This window comes from Lepidochelys kempii, chromosome 12, assembly GCF_965140285.1.
Source record: "Lepidochelys kempii isolate rLepKem1 chromosome 12, rLepKem1.hap1, whole genome shotgun sequence".
NCBI classification, from domain to species: domain Eukaryota; kingdom Metazoa; phylum Chordata; order Testudines; family Cheloniidae; genus Lepidochelys; species Lepidochelys kempii.
In genome coordinates, this window is record NC_136391.1 from 39,314,835 (window position 1) to 39,335,423 (window position 20,589).

General features: G+C 50.6%; 1 protein-coding gene across 4 annotated transcripts in view; it reads left to right on the top strand.

The window, feature by feature from the left end:
* Window positions 1-8,387: 8,387 nt before the first annotated feature.
* Window positions 8,388-20,589, top strand: part of ZC3H18 (zinc finger CCCH-type containing 18) — a 60,324-nt gene continuing 48,122 nt past the window's right edge. For 3 of the 4 annotated variants that reach the window (XM_073308177.1, XM_073308179.1, XM_073308180.1), the window contains exon 1: window positions 19,218-19,816. In XM_073308177.1, the coding sequence (XP_073164278.1) occupies window positions 19,235-19,816 (582 nt within the window). In that variant the 5' untranslated portion in view covers window positions 19,218-19,234. Of the gene's footprint in view, window positions 8,557-19,217; window positions 19,817-20,589 lie in introns of those variants that run through there. The other variant, XM_073308178.1, reaches the window with a different exon arrangement.

Here is a 20,589-nt window from a genome sequence, read left to right on the forward strand (position 1 = left end):
CTGCAGGTGCCTGGCTGTCGGGCTCCCATATGCCATTTCCACTGAGCTTCTGGCCCCAACATTTCTGGGGTTTGATGCCTCTCTGGGCAGCCACAGCAGGGCCCCAGCTGCCAGGTACCTCGTCCTGCACATCCCCGAACACAGTGCAGTCGGGCTCCTCTTTCACGACTTGTACCCAGCTGGCTGTGCTTACAGGTGCCAACACGAAGGCAGGGGCAGCTGTTGGGGAAACGCAGGCAGACACAAGTGTTAGGTCTCAGCTGGCTTGTGCTGCACTCCAGGGTAAGGGAAGGGGGCATCCCCAGTCAGACCCAGGGGCTTCTGCAGGCCAGAGCTCCTCCCTTCCCTGCAGCTTTACCCCTTGCCTGGTGGTTGAGGCCTCCAGGCCTGTGTGTGGCCAGCCCAGCTGTAATTAGCAGCTTCACAGCTTGTTCGCCCCTTCATTAGAAAATGTAAATGCAGTGAAACAGGAGCAGAACCCAGCCCCTTCCATTCGGCTCTGCTGCAGAGGGATCCCTTCCTGTGAGTAGAGCCCTGCAAATGCGGGTATCCACTTTATATTCATTGATTGCCACATGCACGGGTGCGAGTATCCATGGACCATTTCTATGGAGAGCAGAGTGGGTGCGGATACAAATTTTGTACCCAGGGCTCTGACGGTAAGAGCCGCATGGGCAACTCTGAGGAACCAGGGCACAGACTCTCCACCTGCCCTGGACGGAGGGCCAGGGAGGTAAGGACAGGGGCCAGGGACTGCTCAGGCCCCCCACCCAGGGCAGGTGGAGGGTCCTCTGTGGCTCCCCTCAGCTCCCGCCCTGCTCTTACCATGGCCGGGCTGCAGCTCCGAACCGCTTCCGACCCCCACTGGAGCCGTGTTGGGGAGAGCTGCGCTGGCAGCTGTGGGGAGCCTGGGTCCCTCCACCTGCCCTGGGCAGAAGATCTGGGGGACAGGGACACTGGTGCAGGGGCTGGGGAGCAGGGGCACAGGTTGGTGGGGAGGGTGGCTCAGAGCCGCAGCCTGGCCATGGTAAGAGCCAGGCGGGCAGCTGTGAGGAGCCACTGTGGACCCTCCACCTGCCCAGGGCAAGGGGGCCTGAGCAGTTCCCAGCCAGCTTCACAGATCACCCCCCTTCCCCCTGCCAGGCCAGCACGGAGCCCAGCTGGGGAGCTGCAGTGGACCCTCCAGCTGCCTGCAATGCGTGCAGGGGGGAGGCAGAGAGCAGCCCCCAGCTGTGTCCCCACTCCCCAGGGTCCCCACCCAGCTGAGAGCAAGTGGAGGGTCCATGACTCCGCGTGGATCCCCACAGCTGCACGCGTGACTCTCCCTGACGGGGCTTCAGCGGGAGGGTGCCTCAGAGCTGCACCCCGGCCTCAGTAAGTAGAGCCCTGCAAATCCATGGGTACCTGCGTATCACGGATAGGGTGTCAATACACATTATTGTATCCGCTCAGGGCTCCGCCTGTCGGAAGTACAGGTGAGTGAGTGGATGGGTGGATAGGTGTGGGGGGTAGACAGCTGGGTGGAGGCGAGGGGATGATGGGGGTAGGGGTAGATGGCTGGGTGGAGGCGAGGGGATGATGGGGGTAGGGGTAGACGGCTGGGTGGAGGCGAGGGGATGATGGGGGTAGGGGTAGATGGCTGGGTGGAGGCGAGGGGATGATGGGGGTAGGGGTAGATGGCTGGGTGGAGGCGAGGGGATGATGGGGGTAGGGGTAGATGGCTGGGTGGAGGCGAGGGGATGATGGGGGTAGGGGTAGATGGCTGGGTGGAGGCGAGGGGATGATGGGGGTAGGGGTAGATGGCTGGGTGGAGGTGAGGGGATGATGGGGGTAGGGGTAGATGGCTGGGTGGAGGTGAGGGGATGATGGGGGTAGGGGTAGATGGCTGGGTGGAGGCGAGGGGATGATGGGGGTAGGGGTAGATGGCTGGGTGGAGGCGAGGGGATGATGGGGGTAGGGGTAGATGGCTGGGTGGAGGCGAGGGGATGATGGGGGTAGGGGTAGATGGCTGGGTGGAGGCGAGGGGATGATGGGGGTAGGGGTAGATGGCTGGGTGGAGGTGAGGGGATGATGGGGGTAGGGGTAGATGGCTGGGTGGAGGCGAGGGGATGATGGGGGTAGGGGTAGATGGCTGGGTGGAGGCGAGGGGATGATGGGGGTAGGGGTAGATGGCTGGGTGGAGGCGAGGGGATGATGGGGGTAGGGGTAGATGGCTGGGTGGAGGCGAGGGGATGATGGGGGTAGGGGTAGATGGCTGGGTGGAGGCGAGGGGATGATGGGGGTAGGGGTAGATGGCTGGGTGGAGGCGAGGGGATGATGGGGGTAGGGGTAGATGGCTGGGTGGAGGCGAGGGGATGATGGGGGTAGGGGTAGATGGCTGGGTGGAGGCGAGGGGATGATGGGGGTAGGGGTAGATGGCTGGGTGGAGGTGAGGGGATGATGGGGGTAGGGGTAGATGGCTGGGTGGAGGTGAGGGGATGATGGGGGTAGGGGTAGATGGCTGGGTGGAGGTGAGGGGATGATGGGGGTAGGGGTAGATGGCTGGGTGGAGGCGAGGGGATGATGGGGGTAGGGGTAGATGGCTGGGTGGAGGCGAGGGGATGATGGGGGTAGGGGTAGATGGCTGGGTGGAGGCGAGGGGATGATGGGGGTAGGGGTAGATGGCTGGGTGGAGGCGAGGGGATGATGGGGGTAGGGGTAGATGGCTGGGTGGAGGTGAGGGGATGATGGGGGTAGGGGTAGATGGCTGGGTGGAGGCGAGGGGATGATGGGGGTAGGGGTAGATGGCTGGGTGGAGGTGAGGGGATGATGGGGGTAGGGGTAGATGGCTGGGTGGAGGCGAGGGGATGATGGGGGTAGGGGTAGATGGCTGGGTGGAGGCGAGGGGATGATGGGGGTAGGGGTAGATGGCTGGGTGGAGGTGAGGGGATGATGGGGGTAGGGGTAGATGGCTGGGTGGAGGTGAGGGGATGATGGGGGTAGGGGTAGATGGCTGGGTGGAGGCGAGGGGATGATGGGGGTAGGGGTAGATGGCTGGGTGGAGGTGAGGGGATGATGGGGGTAGGGGTAGATGGCTGGGTGGAGGTGAGGGGATGATGGGGGTAGGGGTAGATGGCTGGGTGGAGGTGAGGGGATGATGGGGGTAGGGGTAGATGGCTGGGTGGAGGTGAGGGGATGGTGGGTGGATGGGGGTGGGGGGCAGATGGCTGGGGTTGGGGATGGAGTTTTCACCTGTCTTTGATCTCCCTACTTAAAGATGCCATGTTGCAAACAGTATCAATTTGCCTCAATGTCTGACACTCTCCTTCCCCTGCCTGTTAGCGTGGAGTCATGCCCCACCCCCCCACTCCTCCCAGGCCAGTTCTCAAAGAGCCTGGGTAACTAGCTGCCCTTCCAAACCTCACACCCCAGCCTTCGGTGAAATGCAGAAGGCCGGGTCTTACTTGCCATTTCTTCTCCCCGTTTCTCAGAGAGTAGCTCATCCAGGTGCCACCCTAAACCCATTGTCTCCCGCCCCTGGGGCAGCCCCCCACCTGCCCGCTGCATGGCTTCTCAACTGTCCACCCAGTTCAGTGGGCTTGGTACGTGCACCATGCCTGGGACAGATGCAGAGCCATGAGGTTCCTCATGTAATAGTCCTTGGCCTCCCGTCTCATCAAGGGTCCTGACTGCACCTGGTGGCAGGCTCACAGGGTCAGCAGAGGAGCATGGCACCATGCCCCAGGGTGCATTTTAGAAGCTGCATTAGAAGACGGACTCAGCTGCTCCAGTGCCTTGTTGGAGTCCCCAGCAGCCAGATCCATGCGCAAAACACACCTTCACCTGAGCACGGTGTTGCCACCTGCAGCTGGAAGGAAGAAAGACCCAGTCGAAGGGAGAGAGATCCACGCTTAGGTCCTTCACATGCCTAGCAGCAGAAAGGCTGCCCTGTGGGGGGCCCAGGGCTGGCTGGGGCAGAGAGATGCACTGATTCAAAGCCATTCCCAGGAACCCCCATGCTGGTAGAAATCCAAAGACACCCTGGCAAGGGGGTCAGCGTTCTGTATTCGCAGGGGTGGAGGCTGGCATATGGAATATCAGAGCTGAGTCTTAGGGGAGCCCAGAGCAGCTCAGAGTCTGTGTCCCGTCTGCACCACGGGTTGGATTTTCTTGGGGTGATCCCGTGGGCCCAAGCAAATCATGGGGCTGTTGCTTGTAGAATCCTTGACAGAGTCTTCCGGCGTCAAGTTCCTCCGCCTGGAAAGAGAGACCTTAATTTTGCAAAGGGAAGCCACAGGCTAACCCTAAAAGGCCCAATTAGAAAGAGCGAGGCTGAGGATATTGACTCCCTGAGGCCTAGATCCACCCCTCGGGCTGGAAGGGAGGTGGTGCTGTCAGGGACCAGCCCAGCGCTCAGCACTGGTTGGAAAATCCCTCAAGCTGAGGAACAGCGAAGGTGAAGGGACCCCCCAACTACACCTCCTCTTTCCCTGACGGGCCCCCCACTCCTCCTGATCTTCCCTGGCATAGCACGTGTGAGGGGGGCTTGTGAGAGGGGGAAGAGGTTCCCTGTGCTGGTAATTATCCCTGCAGGTTCACACCTGCTTTATGGCCCTTTTCACAGGCAGAGCCGGCACAGAGAAATCTCAGAGCAAGGATGAATTGGGCCCACTGGAGCAAACCAGGCCTTTTCTGTGATTCTCACCCCTGGTACTGTGGGTGCCGGTCAGTGTCTCAGTGCAGAGAGTCTTCTAATGCTCAGAATTAAGCTCAGTAAAAAATATTAATGTCTAATCAATTTCTGTTGGCTTGTAAATTACAGACCCTGACTGCCCTTTAAATACCACCCGAACATCCAGGCCTGTCCCGGAGCTCCTCAGACCTCTGGGATGCTGTAACAAGGACGGAGAATGGCCAGACCAGAGCATACGTCGTAGAAGGTGGAATAAGGGAAACAAAACCCAGGCTGTTTCCCCTGAAACAAAACACTGCCGGCTGTTCCTCTATGGGAAACTCCAGTCGTAAATGGTGCACTAACCACGAACCACCGGCACTTCCGAACAGAGCGGCACCCGAGGGCTTTATCGTCAAACTCTTCAGGGGCCACTTTGCAAAAATTCAATGTGAACAGAGGCAGAAGAACTGAACAGCTCACAGTGAACCAAACCAAGAGATTCTGTTCCTCTACCAGGCCTCTTCTACACAGGGGTTTCGGCCCCCGGGATAGCTACACCAGTGCAAACCCCTCATGTTGACATAAGTTGCAGTGGCATAAACCGTGTCTGCACTAAGGGTTTTCCCAATGCAGCTACCTGATGGGCAAAACCTCAGGGCCAAATTCTCTGCTGATGTAAACTGGCACAGCTCTATTTGGATTCAGCCCCCAGCGTCAACAAGGCCTCACACAGAGTTGAGCCTGGACACCAATGATCAGATCTGGATCAGGAGATGCCTAACCCCAAGACTGGGAGTCTTTGGATCTGGATTATGGAGTTTGACTTTCTTTTGTATCAAAGAAGATAAAGGTGGAGAGGATCCTGTTGCAGGCACCAAGGGAAAACACCCTCCTGTGCCACATTCCCTGCCTTTGGGTGCATCACTCTTCACGCCATCTATCCATCCATTCCCACTCGGATCTGATCCTTCTCAAGGGTGAAATTTGAGTTCTCAGCTTTACAGGGAACACTTTTAAAATAAACACACAGTGACAGGCAGTCCTTGACACTGTGCATAACAATAAGATAGCACCAAGGGACTGAGCTGGTGTGGTCTCAGGACAACCCGGTAACTAGCCAATGGGTTAATAAACTCAGAAGGGCCCTGACCTACCACATCCTGCTGCAGTCTCTCATAGCTGGGTTTCTTGGATCTAAGCGTCGCCCCAGGCTGGAGTTCCATCAGGGGAGATGGAGAGTGTGAGTAAAGCCATGGTAAAAGTGTCAGAAATCTCACCCAAGACCTGACATGCAGCATCACCTCAAATTCCAGTTCCGGGCATCCCAAACCACACATCCCAGTCCTGAGCTACAGCCCCCTCGGCTATTCTCAATCACTGGTGGGAGAATTTGCCAACGGTTAGAGCCGGGGCAGGGAGTCAGGTGAGCTGGGTTTTATCCCTGGCCATGTCACTGACCCGCTGGGTGGCCTATCCAAGTTTCTTAACCTCTGTCTCCTTCAGTTTTCCCATCTGTAAATACAGGCATTTGCTGTACCTGTGTTAACTCCGCCCCCTACAGATGGTATCCTGCCATCTTTCCCTCTTTGCACACAGCATATAGAAAATATGCCCCAGCACATTGCTTTTATAACTTAGTGCGTGCATGTCTCCACTACCATGTGCTGCTTTAACACCACACGTACCTTCTCTCTTTTCAAACACAAGGATACTGCAATATGCTAGCTCTGGGTCTAACAATCCACAGAGAATTGGTGGCCACGTGGAATCATAAGGCCAGATTCTGTGAGGTGCTAAGCATAAACTGATCACCTGGCACATTCAGGACTTTAATGATGAACGGGGGTGGGGAGGCGTGTGATTACCTTGTCTACTCAGGAATTTGTAAAATCCTTGTTTCCATGGTGTGCCTGACTGGAAAGCAGGCCCACCACTACACAACTGTCAGTGAGACATTCTTGGGTTTGTGATCCCTAACAGAATGAAGCCCTGTCTTATGATAAGATGATGCCAACTGCCTTTCCGGCTTTCCTAGGGCTATCGTGACAGAGGCAGAGTTAAGGTGATTTGGGTTCTTTGCTTGATAACTGCATTTAACTTTAACTCTGCATTTCCATGGGTTGCTTTTTGGTTTTTGTTTTGTTTTAACTTTAACATTCTTGAAAGACAATATACACACAGACTTCTGCTCTGGGCCTACAGTCTGTGTGCGCCTGGCACCTGCCGTTGTGCTGTATAAGCATTGGGTTTCATTGTTGCATTGACCCCTATGCGTTGTGGTGTGCTGCATTGCCTTGCCTCGCCTTTCAGTGCCTGGTAGGGGGATCAGGGCGGTGTTGTGTAGCACTGAGCTCTCTGGCAATAGAGCTGGATGCAGGGCACCATCGTGTGTGTTGTGTCACTCTGTGAGCGAATGAATGGCTCATACACACACTGCCCACCCCCCCCCGCCTGCTACACACACACTGCCCGCCCCCCCCAGCCTCCTACACACACACACACACTGCCCGCCCCCCCCAGCCTCCTACACACACACACACACTGCCCGTCCCCCCAGCCTGCTACACACACACACACACACTGCCCGCCCCCCAGCCTGCTACACACACACACACACACAGCCCGCCCCCCCCAGCCTGCTACACACACACACACACTGCCCGCCCCCCCAACCTGCTACACACACACACACACTGCCCGCCCCCCCAACCTGCTACACACACACACTGCCCGTCCCCCCAGCCTGCTACACACACACACACACACACTGCCCGTCCCCCCCAGCCTGCTACACACACACACACTGCCCACCCCCCCAGCCTGCTACACACACACACACACACTGCCCGCCCCCCCAGCCTGCTACACACACACACACACTGCCCGACCCCCGCCTGCTACACACACACACACACTGCCCGCCCCCCCAGCCTGCTACACACACACACACTGCCCGCCCCCCCAGCCTGCTACACACACACACTGCCCCTCCCCCCCAGCCTGCTACACACACACACACTGCCCCTCCCCCCCAGCCTGCTACACACACACACACACACACACTGCCCCTCCCCCCCAGCCTGCTACACACACACACACACTGCCCGCCCCCCCAGCCTGCTACACACACACACACACACTGCCCGCCCCCCCAGCCTGCTACACACACACACACTGCCCGCCCCCCCCAGCCTGCTACACACACAAACACTGCCCGCCCCCCCAGCCTGCTACACACACACACACACACTGCCCGCCCCCCCAGCCTGCTACACACACACACACACTGCCCGCCCCCCCAGCCTGCTACACACACACACACTGCCCGCCCCCCCAGCCTGCTACACACACACACTGCCCGCCCCCCAGCCTGCTACACACACACACACTGCCCGTCCCCCCCAGCCTGCTACACACACACACACACTGCCCGCCCCCCCAGCCTGCTACACACACACACACACACTGCCCGTCCCCCCCAGCCTGCTACACACACACACACACACTGCCCGTCCCCCCCAGCCTGCTACACACACACACACACTGCCCGCCCCCCCCAGCCTGCTACACACACACACACACACTGCCTGCCTCCCAGCACATAAACACACAGCCTGACACCCCCCTCCACACATACCCCCCCAGCTTGCGACGCACACAGCCCCCCGCGGCCTGGTGCCGCTGGCCCTTTAAGGCCGGCCGGGTGCGGGCGGGGCGGCCCCGCTCCGGGAGGCTGTCGCGTTCCGATGATGTCACACAATGGCCGCCCTGCGCCGCCGCCGCGAGTAGAGGCCCCGTCCCGCGCCGCCCGCGCTGAGAGCCGGAGCCGCCTCCCCCACCCGCCTCCGAGGCGCTGCCGCCCCCCCGCCCCCGCCCCGCGCGAGCCGCCCGCCCCCGCCCAGGTGAGAAGCCGCGGGGCGGCCTAGCCGCCGGGGGGGGCCCCAGGGAGCCGGGCGCCTGGGGGGGCCGCGCCGGGCTCCGGCCCCGGGCCGCGGGAGGGGCTGGGCCCTCGGCGCGGGGCGGGCCCGACTCCCAGGATGGAGGGCGGGGCGAGGGCCTGGCCCCACGTGGGGATGGCGGGGGCGCCGGAGGGGCTGGGGGGAGCCTGACCCTGAGGTGGGGGCCGCAGGGGGGCTCTGCCCCCCGGGCTGGGAGCCGGGCGGCAATGGGGGGGGCCCTCCTCCCGCACGGGCGAGGGACAGCGGAGCGGATCTGGCCCCCCTGCCCAGGCCGGGGTCGAAGGGAGGAAGCTGTGTGGAGAAGCGGGGGCCTGCGGGGTGGAGAGGGATGGGGCATTGGGGGGCTGCAGCAGGGCCGGCCTAGGGTGGGGTCGCAGGCAGCTCTCACCGTGGGTGGGCAGTGGCAGGGCAGGGCTGTGCTGCATGTCCGGGGTTCTCAACTTTTTTCTCTCTGAACCCACCCACCCCCCCACACACACACCCCCAGCCTGCCCCAACGTGCTGTAAAAACTCCACAGCCCCCCTGTGCCACAGTCACTGGTTTTCTGCAGAAAAAAAGCCAGGGCCAGAGTTAAGAGGTAGCAGGCAGGATATTTGCCTGCAGCCCCGAAAAACTACATAGCTCAGGCGTTGGCTTTAGCCTTGGGTGGCAGGGCTCCGGGCTTGAGCTCCATACCGTGGGGCTTTGGCTTTCTACCCTGGCCCCCAGCAAGTCTAATGCGGGCCCTGCTTGGTGGCCCCCCCGAAACCTGCTTGCCCCCCGCCTCTTCTTCCCAGGGAGCCCCGGACTCCTGGTTGAGAACCCCAACTGTACCGTGAGCTGCCCCAAGTGGCTAGGTGCAGGTGGTATCTGGAGAAGGTGAGGGTCTGAGCTAGTATGCCCACTGGTAAATATATGGGGAGATGATGGATTATTTAAACTGGACAGTTTGTTCAGAATTGTGGATAGATGCAAAGTGCCCTTAAGAGAGGCAACAGGAAAAATTTTACTGATGAAAACCCTTCAGGGCTGTCTGGAAAACATGCACTCTGGAAATCCAGATGCTGCTCTCTATGCTTTTAATGCATAATGTTTTACAGCTAAACTTGTTTTTCTCTTGTCGCTTCTAGTGACATTGCATATGTGGATTTGTTTTAGAATGAGTTTTGCATATTAGGAATATAGGTGTTGTGTTATTGAACTCATAAATTAGATGCTCTAACCCTTTTGTTTAGAAAGGTAGTCTTTGCAATATAGATATCTATGCCCTGTTGGGTTGTTTCATCTGGACAGTGAAACAGTAACACTAAAGCCTCTCCATGGTATAGCTGTAGCCATGTTAGCAGCAGCTATATTTCAAAACTCTAGTTTCTCGGTTGAGTTCCCTGAGCAGTGTGGACAGGGTTTTTTCCTCAGAATTGTGCTGCAGTTGCTCACTGACTTGATTTTCAGACAAATCTGTCAGCAGTGGTTCAACTGTTTCAAAAAACAATTGTTACTAGCACTATTCCAGCAGTAGCATGAACTAGGGCAAATGTGTGAATTCTTTCTCCTGATCTTTATAGGGTTTGTCCAGAGTGTGGAAAGAGGTTAAGATCTTTTCCTAGTGTAAACAAACCCTTAACAACCATCTCACTCAACTTATTTTAATGCAGTTTAACTCTGAAACCGAATTATTAATGAATAATGTACTTGTTAAGCTAAAAAAATTCATTTATTCTCTGTAGTTAGACTAATGTGCCAATAGTTTAAAGTGGGAATTCCACAGATTACAGATACTAGAAAAGCTTTGCATGGTCTAATAGTAGCAGCTACAAGGTTATGGGAGAGGTAAACTAAAGGAGAACCCTAACAATTGTTTCAGCAGCCAGGGGGCTACCTCTCCCACAACCTCCTAGCTGTACTGAGGAGGGGTGTCTTCTAATTGTTTCTCACTCAACTTCTGTGTTATAAGGTGTCCTTTTCTCCAGGGCCTGCCTCTGTTGCTCAGAGCTCTCTGAAGTCCCCAAAATGAAATTGACCTGTTGCTCTGATGGCTCATGGAATTGCAATATTGAAATTGACAATACTCTAATCAGTTTCCACTTTGCTGTAGTTCAGAGAGCCTGAGCAGTTGCAGAGATGCTGGAGCTGAGGGAGGAATTACTTCATGGGCTCATACTTTGTTCATGTTTGGACGATTTTCTTTTCAATCATGATGGTTAACCCCCCCCCCTTTTTTTTTCTTTTCAATGAAAGCTTAGGTTTTGTGGAAATTGATGACATTTGCCCAAGAAAGCTTTTCTATTAGTCCTGGGAGACTGGATTTTTCAAATCTTTGCATAAATAGATTTTAGTGTATCTAGGACAAAATCATTTTCAGCATGGTTACAGAAAGAAGCATTCTTCAGACCTGATGATAACAAGTTACTGTTTTCAGCACCAGTTCAGTGGACTTACTGCTAACAGATTGTTTTCAGCAACTGGTCAGTTTGCTATTGTAGGCAGAGCTTAACTATCTGTAGATTTAATTGAACATACTACTTAAATAGTTGTGCCTTTTAACCAGTTTCTGTCCAATACGCTCAAATAGTGGAATTTTCCTTCTGCAGAAAGAGAGCTCTAGCGACAGATTTTGATTAACACCTATTTTAAGACTGCTTGTCCAAATAAGAAACATACATCTCCAGCTATTTAAAACATCTTTGTTAAAACTGGATAAATTCTGCCCTTAGGGTCATGTGCACAGCTCCTGTTGATTTCACTGAGATATACATAGAGCAAGAGAGGACAGAATTTAGCACTATTTCTTGTAAAAGGCATTGGCAAGGGCCCTGAGCCCAGAATACTAAGCTACCTTAAATTCCATTGCTTTTATTTTCTCTCTGAACTGTTTCCCATATATATTTCTGTCTAAACTATTTCCCTTATACACTTGTTAACTCCACACAATGAGGGCAACAGTGTTAGTTAGAATCCAGCCCCTCTGTTCAGTGTACTTGTCAAACTGTGCTGCAGTAACTCAAGAACGTGAGTACTAACCTCAGGGCAGTCTGTTAAGAAGTGGGTCACAAACCCCAAATTGGATGAGAATTCTATACTCAGTTTTCCCCAACCATTTATTAAGTGTAAACTCCTCAGGCACCATAATAACCTAACCATGAAGTCACACACAGTCCCCTTGGGTATTCTGATCTATCTTACCATCCAGGTATCCTTGCCCTTGTGGTAGATAGTCTCTTGCATCAAAATTTACAACAATATTCAGCGTTGTATTCAGGTCCCAGGATATTAGAGAGACAAGGTGGATGAGGTAATATATTTTATTGGACCAACTTTTGTTGGTGAGAGGGACAAATTGAACTCTTGTAAGCTCGAAAGCATGTCTCTGTCACCAACAGAAGTTGGTCCAATAGAAGATATTACTGCACCTGCCTTGTCTCTCCTTCGACAATGTTACTTTTCCAGACAATAGAAGTTGAACATAGTCTTGAGCACAGGACCAGAAGCTTGGAATTCCTGAGTTCTCATCTAGGCTCTTTGCCTTGGGCAAGTCAAAGAGTGCTTCTCAGGTTAAAAATTATGTTTCAAAAAATAACATTCTTATATTATGAACAGTACTTTGACTGATAAAAATGGAAATAATTTTTAAAATCTCTTAATTAGTTAAGCTGTTTTTTATTGCATTTGTTTCCATTTCCAAATTTCATTGTGAAATTTCTCATGCATAGCTCCAATGCTGTCTTGTTTAACTTGCAAAAGTGCAGAAGAATACTTTTGTATTTAAAAAAACCTGTTAAAATGTGTTTTGTTTTTTGGGTTCTTCTAAGAACATTTTTATTGGTCTTTGGTTTGGTACAAGTTTATTTTAACATAACCCGAAGAGGGATAAATATGAACAGGCTGCCCTTTTCACCTCTCCTCAGTAAGCAGATCCAATTTATGTACTGTAAAAATGAGGATAACTTAAATACCTGGCAGTGATGGCATGAGGATTAGTTCATATTTACATCCAAAAACCTACATTAAAACAAACTGAGTTTGCAAAGTCAAACACTCAAAAGTTAGGAAATGCCAGAACTCAGGTTGTCTGTGCAACCTTCATTTTGCCACATCATGCATCTGCATTATGTTAGTCTTTTATAGTCATAGAATCATAGAATATCAGGGTTGGAAGGGACCTCAGGAGGTCATCTAGTCCAACCCCCTGCTCAAAGCAGGACCAATCCCCAATTAAATCATCCCAGCCAGGGCTTTGTCAACTTCTAAGGAAGGAGATTCTATCACCTCCCTAGGTAACGCATTCCAGTGTTTCACCGCCCTCCTAGTGAAAAAGTTTTTCCTAATATCCAACCTAAACCTCCCCCACTGCAACTTGAGACCATTACTCTTTGTCCTGTCCTCTTCTACCACTGAGAATAGTCTAGAACCATCCTCTCTGGAACCACCTCTCAGGTAGTTGAAAGCAGCTATCAAATCCCCCCTCATTCTTCTCTTCTGCAGCCTAAACAATCCCAGTTCCCTCAGCCTCTCCTCATAAGTCATGTGTTCCAGACCCCTAATCATTTTTGTTGCCCTTCACTGGACTCTCTCCAATTTATCCACATCCTTCTTGTAGTGTGGGGCCCAAAACTGGACACAGTACTCCAGATGAGGCCTCACCAATGTCGAACAGAGGGGAACGGTCACGTCCCTCGATCTGCTCGCTATGCCCCTACTTATACATCCCAAAATGCCATTGGCCTTCTTGGCAACAAGGGTACACTGCTGACTCATATCCAGCTTCTTGTCCACTGTCACCCCTAGGTCCTTTTCTGCAGAACTGCTGCCTAGCCATTCGGTCCCTAGTCTGTAGCTGTGCATTGGGTTCTTCCGTCCTAAGTGCAGGACCCTGCACTTATCCTTATTGAACCTCATCAGATTTTTTTTGGCCCAATCCTCCAATTTGTCTAGGTCCCTCTGTATCCTATCCCTGCCCTCCAGCGTATCTACCACTCCTCCAGTTTAGTATCATCCGCAAATTTGCTGAGAGTGCAATCCATACCATCCTCCAGATCATTTATGAAGATATTGAACAAAACCGGCCCCAGGACCGACCCCTGGGGCACTCCACTTGACACCGGCTGCCAACTAGACATGGAGCCATTGATCACTACCCGTTGAGCCCGACAATCTAGCCAACTTTCTACCCACCTTATAGTGCATTCATCCAGCCCATACTTCTTTAACTTGCTGACAAGAATACTGTGGGAGACCATGTCAAAAGCTTTGCTAAAGTCAAGTCTTTTATGATCACATTCTGTTTTCTTTCCTCAGGATATCTGCCTCATTCAGTGTGCACAGGATGGGCCCGCTCTGGGGATGAATCAGAACTGTGTAGTGAATGAGGCTTTTTGTCTTTAGCACCCCTGCCTCCTGTGTCACAGATCTGGAACATGTATAGTGAATGAGGCAGGGGATTGCAGGAAAAGAAGAATGTCACTGTAGCGAATTGGATTCTATCACTGTCTCTGCCACAGAATTCCTATGTGATAGGCAACTCACTTAAACCAAAGTTTCCATAAGTAGCCATTGTGTGTTCCTCGTTTTCTGGGTACCCAACAAGAGACACTTAGGGTCAAAGTTGCGGAAATGCTGAGCACTCACAGTTGCAGCTAAGGTCACTGGGAGCTCTGCTCTGAATAGGCAGACCCTTGGCATCTCAAATTGGGGACCCTACATTAGTGTCACACTTTTGACTTCACCCTTCTGCAGTCAGGTCAGCCGGTTTCCTCCTTTATGTTGCGTGGCGTGGAGGGAGGAAAGCAGAGGCTTTGAAAGCACAGGAGAGACAGTCTCCCTGCTTTCAGTTCTGGTGTCACGACCGTTGGCAGCAAGGGAGGTGCAATTGCAGGGAAGGTCCTGCTCAGCTCCTGCAGCCTTGCGAAGGAACACGTTCAGTTGGTCTGTGGGGATAACACACGCACAGTCCAGTCACATGTAGAATCTGTGAAGGGATGCAGAATGCTCAGTAAAGGCAGAATCTTAGGAGAATTTAGCTACCAAAGTCTAGCAAGTCTCAACTGAGCATATGTGAACTAGATTTTTTTCAAAGGCTTATAACGTGGCCAAATGTAGGTGAATTTTCATGAGGACAGCAAAAGGTACAACCTTGTCTGCCAAATTTAAAATCCCAGATCCAATGCATGAAGGCATTTTTTTAACTTGAGTGAAACCAACATTTTTCTATAATCCCATTCTCAGAAACAACTGAAATGTTTTAGATGAAACTTTCAGAAGAAAAAAAAAACCCAGCCTGGTTAAGGAACTGATTCAGGTTAAAGTTTGGCAAAGTTACAGGCAACTGAAAACAGGGTTTTCTATTGGAAAAAGTCAGGCAACCTTAAACAGAGGTGGCCCCACCCATAAATTATAAAGTGGTTTTGAAGTGCTGTCAATTGAAGGTAGTGTTTATTAATTGGTTTATTGCCACGTAACTCTAGGTTATAAGTCCTGTAGCATTATATGTGGATTGGTAGTTCTCAAAAAAAAAAATTCCATTTGTATTTCTCACAAATTTGCCTTTAACCCGGTATAAGTGGGGCCAATTTTGTAGGTCAGAGTTATTCCTTTTCTTTGAACAGATTTGTTTAGTTCACCTTCACTATATCAGCAAGGCTCTCAGGCAGTCACAATGCGTCTCTTCCTGTCCTATCATACTTCTGAAATAGTGCTCCAAATAAAGCTGTTGTGGTGTTAACACAGCTTCCTCGCTTGCTTTCCCTCCAGTCCTCTGGACCTGTTTGGGGAATCTGAGACCTCAGAGACAAGTGTGTCTTCTGGGGCCTAGGCATCTCCACGCCAGCCAGGGCAGGACTGATTGATTGCTGTGGTAAGGTGGTAAATGCTGTCAGTCTAAACTTCTTGGAATAAAAATTGGGCTGGGATTTTCACTAGCCTTCCTTTCACTGAAAGAACAACAGTTAGTGGCCTACAAGGAGAATGGTGGCCACTGCTGTCCCCATGTTAGTATAAAAAATTGTCACACCATTTTTATCTCCCCACTTTTTTCCTGGTTCTAGTTCCACCTTGTGATTCTTACGGTGGGTTTTCTTGATTTCCACATAGTTGCTTGTAGCATAATAATCACAGCATTCCTTCGTCTTGGCGTAGTTTTTCTATTGTACTGGTGAACTGAGGCAGAGTGATGGCCATGGAGATTGACCAGCTGGCTGAACTGAGCGCCCTCTGCGTATCCACGTAACAGCAGGCAGTGCAAGCTTCCCATGTGCGCTGCCTCATCAAAGTAGCTTTAGAAATGACCCAACAGAGGAGGTCTGAGGCCTGTTGCTGAGGATCGGTATGGGGAAACTTGCAATGCTGTTGCTGGGAAGCAGGAAATATGTAATGAACTAACATGAACAGTCGCCTTTGTGGATGTGATCATTAAAGATAGCACTGGTTTTATACACATTTGTCCCCTTCCGTCACTTCTTAGTGGAGCTCAACAGAGGAGAGAGATGTACCAGGACTAGACTGTGTCCCTGTTGTAGTTTTAGTAACAGCCAGCAGAGGTGAACGTTTATACTCAGCAGCTAAATTGATCAAATGAGCACAAGCACATTTTCTCCCAGTCCCTTCACATCCCCTAATCTGCATCCTCTTTTTAAACAACGTATTTGCAGTAGGTCAGAAAACAAATAAATTCCCCTAACTCATCTTTGCTTGACAGTTTGTACATTTCTCCAGGCTTGTTAATGTTGACCTTTTATGTGAGATGTAACAAATTGTAAGTAAATTGCCATGCATGTGCTGGAAAGGGTAATTTCGAAGGCAGTTAGATCATTAAAATGGTCATAGAACTGTTCTTATAGAAAGTAACAATTTGTGGCTGACATTTGAGTTCAGCATCAACCTTTAAATGTTTTTAAAGGCACAATTTATTTGAAATCTGCCCCATAATGTACTTAACTGCCCAGAGCTGCAATTAGCAGGAAGAAATTAGCTATGTTATTATTGATCTTTTAATTTCTTAATAAAATCACAAAGTTGGTCATTTGAGGAAGCTGTGTGTGCTGAGAAACACTAGAAGCTACTGCTAGGGCTAAAATGTGTCTTTACCATAATCTCAGTGGTAAACTGGGCTGACTGGGGGTGACAGCGATCCATGCAGGACAGGGGGGGCTGCTGGAAGAAGGCACAAAAACAAAAGTGGGAGAAAATTAAGCCTCTCTTGGTCCTGTTTTTAACAGATGAGTAAACTGAGAAACCCAAGCTAAGCAACGTGCCCAAGCCAACACAGCAAATCAGTAGCAAGGATTGGAATTCCAGAGTTCCTGGTTTCCTACCCTGGGCTCTAACTACTAACCCATGTTGCCTGTAACACCCTTCCTGTCCCATTTCAGAGCTGAGATCCCAAATTCCATAATAATCAGCCAGGATCTGGTGTTTCAAATTCTGAGACTTGTTGTAGCTTTTTTCCGTCTTAAAATCTATTTAGATTTCATGGCAGTATGCTTGATCACCGGAGACCTAGCATGCCCCTGTCATAGTCTATTGCCTACTCCTAAGGTAAATGGCAGCCTTTTTTGCTACGGTCCGGGTCAAAGAAACTCAGTAGGGAAGAGTGAGTGAGCCAGTTGTGGATCAGGAGAGTAGAAAATACTGCTCAGCTGACTGCTGGCGGTAACTCTTTTTTCACACAGAAGTAGAATTAATGGATACAAACTGTTTGAAGGAGACATGGGTGGTCTCCTTAGAGAAGCTCCCTTCTGCCTGGTTCAATATAATATTTTGTATATGTAGCATCTTTCATCTAAAGAGTTTAAATGTAATCAGTGAAAGTCTGGTACTTTATGCAGCTCTCAACTGCAGTTGTTCCACAAAGTGAACAAGCTTTCAGGGATCTATAATGGAGAAGACTCAATTGAGTGAAGCATGATACATATTTTGGGGGATGGAATCGGTCTGTGAGAGGAATTTAATAAAACTGATTTCAATCCCATGATTTTTCTTTCAGCCATAAAGCTACCTTAACAAGCCCAGTACCAGTATTCCTCTTGACGTCTAAACTCTGCCTCCTGCCCTCCCAAACCTCCATGATTACAGAACACTTTCACAAAGACAAGTCAGACTATGTGTGCGTGTGTGTGTGTGTGTGTGTACATATATATTTTAAAAAATTAATGGTGAAGTGAGTACTTTGGAAGAGCGTCAGATTGACAGTGCTGGGAATTGAAGGCCTCTGTTTAATCATCCCATAGGTACAGGACGGAGAACTACAGTACACACTTCCTCATGCTACACCATTAGTTTGCCTCTCCAGCGTTCTGGAGGAGTAACCTCTATACCCTGTTTAGACCCATGCCCATTCAGTCCTTGGCTTCTTCTGAGACTGCCAACTGGTGCCAGTTATTGTGATCTGTCTGGTGATATGTACTTTGTTCTGAGGGTTGAGGTAACTGCATAGAGTACCAAACAGCTATCAGATGGTAACAACTGTACTTGGAGGTCAGAGGACTTATACCTCATTACCAGTTCCCTGGGCCATCCAGTCCCCTATAAAGTCAGCCTTCTCCTTTGTGGAACACAAATGCGTTTGATGTATTACTTCTGAAATACCTTCTGCCTTGCCTCTTGTCATTACTGTACTTATCTTTTCTATCATAAGCAGAGACCTAATTTTTAAATGTTCTTATGGACCATACAAAAAAGACACGATAGAGCACATGGACATATTTGAAATAGAAATGTTTACTTAAAGATATTTTAGATACAGTGTTACTATGTAGAGAGGGGGGTGCTTAGTCATAGTTTTGCATTCTAAATTTAATTATATTCAAAATTTCTTAATAATTTAAATCAGTCACACACACATACAGTTTTTGTTTTGTATTTGCTCTGGCCAGTATATATAGCTGCTTTTGCCAAAGTTCATAACCTGGAACACAGCTTGTAATCGGAGGAGCTGCACCATCCATTGCTCCCATTTACTTCAGATAGATTTTTGGGAACTGAACACTTCTGAAATCAGACCCTGTTTATACAGCGCTCACCAACCTCTTGATGAAATACAGCTACCTCTGGGGTGGAACGCAGCAGCCATTTTACACCAGCAGTACTGTCTGCCGCTTTTAGAAGGAGATGTGAAAAATGACTTACGCAGTTGAAATGAGAGGGGAATTACTTTGTGGACAGAATGTGATTATCTTGGATCTTTAACCATGTCTGGTTAGGTCTTGTATTTTACATGTCATCCTAAAGCTGCGGCATATCACCATGCTGAGGTTCTAGTGAAGTATTGTCCTCTAGGGAAGAGTACCACACTGTTTCATGCAGCATCTGGAATTTTTTGGGGAAGTCGCCTATCCAAGTAGTGATTTGGCCTGACCCTGTGTAGCTTGGAAAAGCAGGTGAAATCCTTATCCAAGATTGTATCTGTGCATACACAAGGTGTAGCATCCCATTTAACTAGTCAGTCTGGGACAATACTGAAATAAACAATTTAAGCTGTTTGGATATTTAAACTTCTTTTGTTCTGTGGAGTAAGCTGAGACCATACATTCAAGCAACACCTCCTCCAGTAGAAAGATACAAGCTGTATTCCTGTATTTTATGAGGACAAGGTTTTTGTTCCACATACTAAACGTACTGTGTTTGCCCTTAGCAGACTACCAAGTACTGATGGATGTTTCCGACAGTCCTGAGCAACACCCCTGCTCTCCCGAGGAGGAGGACCAGCAACTCTCAGACGACGAAATCCTGAAAGAGAGTGGCTCAGATCGGGAACTGGATGGAGAGGGTCATGGCAACATTCTGGAGGAAGAGGAGGATGCAGTCAGGGGACTGAGTCAGGGCGAAGAGGAGAACCACTCGGATGAGGAGGACCACTTAAGTGAAACCAAGTCCCAGGACTCTGACAGTAATGAGCAGAGCAGGGAGCTGAAGAGCTCCCCGTGTCTCAGGGAGGAGGAAGACCAGACAAATGACCTTGGAGACGAAGCATCCTCTGTCACCCGGGAACTGGATGAGCATGAATTGGACTATGATGAGGAAGTTCCCGAGGAGCCAAGTGCGGCTGTTCCAGAGGATGAGGCCGAGAAGGTGGGGGGTGAGGATGACGAGGAGGAGGAGAAGGGAGACGATGCACCTGAGGATGAGAAGAAATCCAACAGTAAAAGCGATGATGAAAAGGATGGCCAGGATCCTCTCAAAGAGAAGAAGAAAGAGGAAGATGATGGAGAAATTGATGATGGCGAGATTGATGTAAGTTTGAGTTATCCTTAGACGGGGACGGAATTCAACAAGCCTCTGTGGGTTGGGGAAATCTGTTGTTCTGCCCTTGGATTCAAAATTAGCTGGCTCTTAGGCTGTCGTGCCCTGAACATCTGTCATATTTGATGTGAATATCTTCAGTAGCTTTTTTTGGGTCTAATTTATGGCCTATAACTACTGTGGGCTCTCAAACTGTCCATCACTGCCCATCCCTCAGGTTATGCCCCAGCATATATATGAGGTGCACACTTCTGAAAAGGAAGGTCTGCTGTGTACTTAATTGTGACTTCCGTTGCTGTGTACTCTGGAAAACCCTGTTGCGCACAACATCTGTAAAGATCTCAAGTAAACGTGGTCCTGATCAGTGCACAGGGTCTCCAGAGCTTCAGCTTTCTACCTTTGCTCACAAAGGACTTTTGGGTAATGCTAGCACCTAGTTAGCCAGCCACATGCTAGGCGCTTACAAGCTATGTCATCACTTGTACATTGTTAACCTACCAGGCTCTAATGGCTCCTGCGGATGGGATGTCTGGCATGTGTGGCAAACCCATGTGCTTAAAATAGATTGTATTGTTTATATGCAATAGTGCCTTAAAACCCTAGTCATGGGTCAGGACCCCATTGTGCTAGGCACTGTATAAACACATAAAAGAGCTGACAATCAAAGTAAGTTGTTGTCTGACATTTTGGTGATTCACACTTCCTGTGGTGACCTATCCGAGTTTGTACTCAGAAAGGCAAAGTGACTGATCCCATTAGGAATT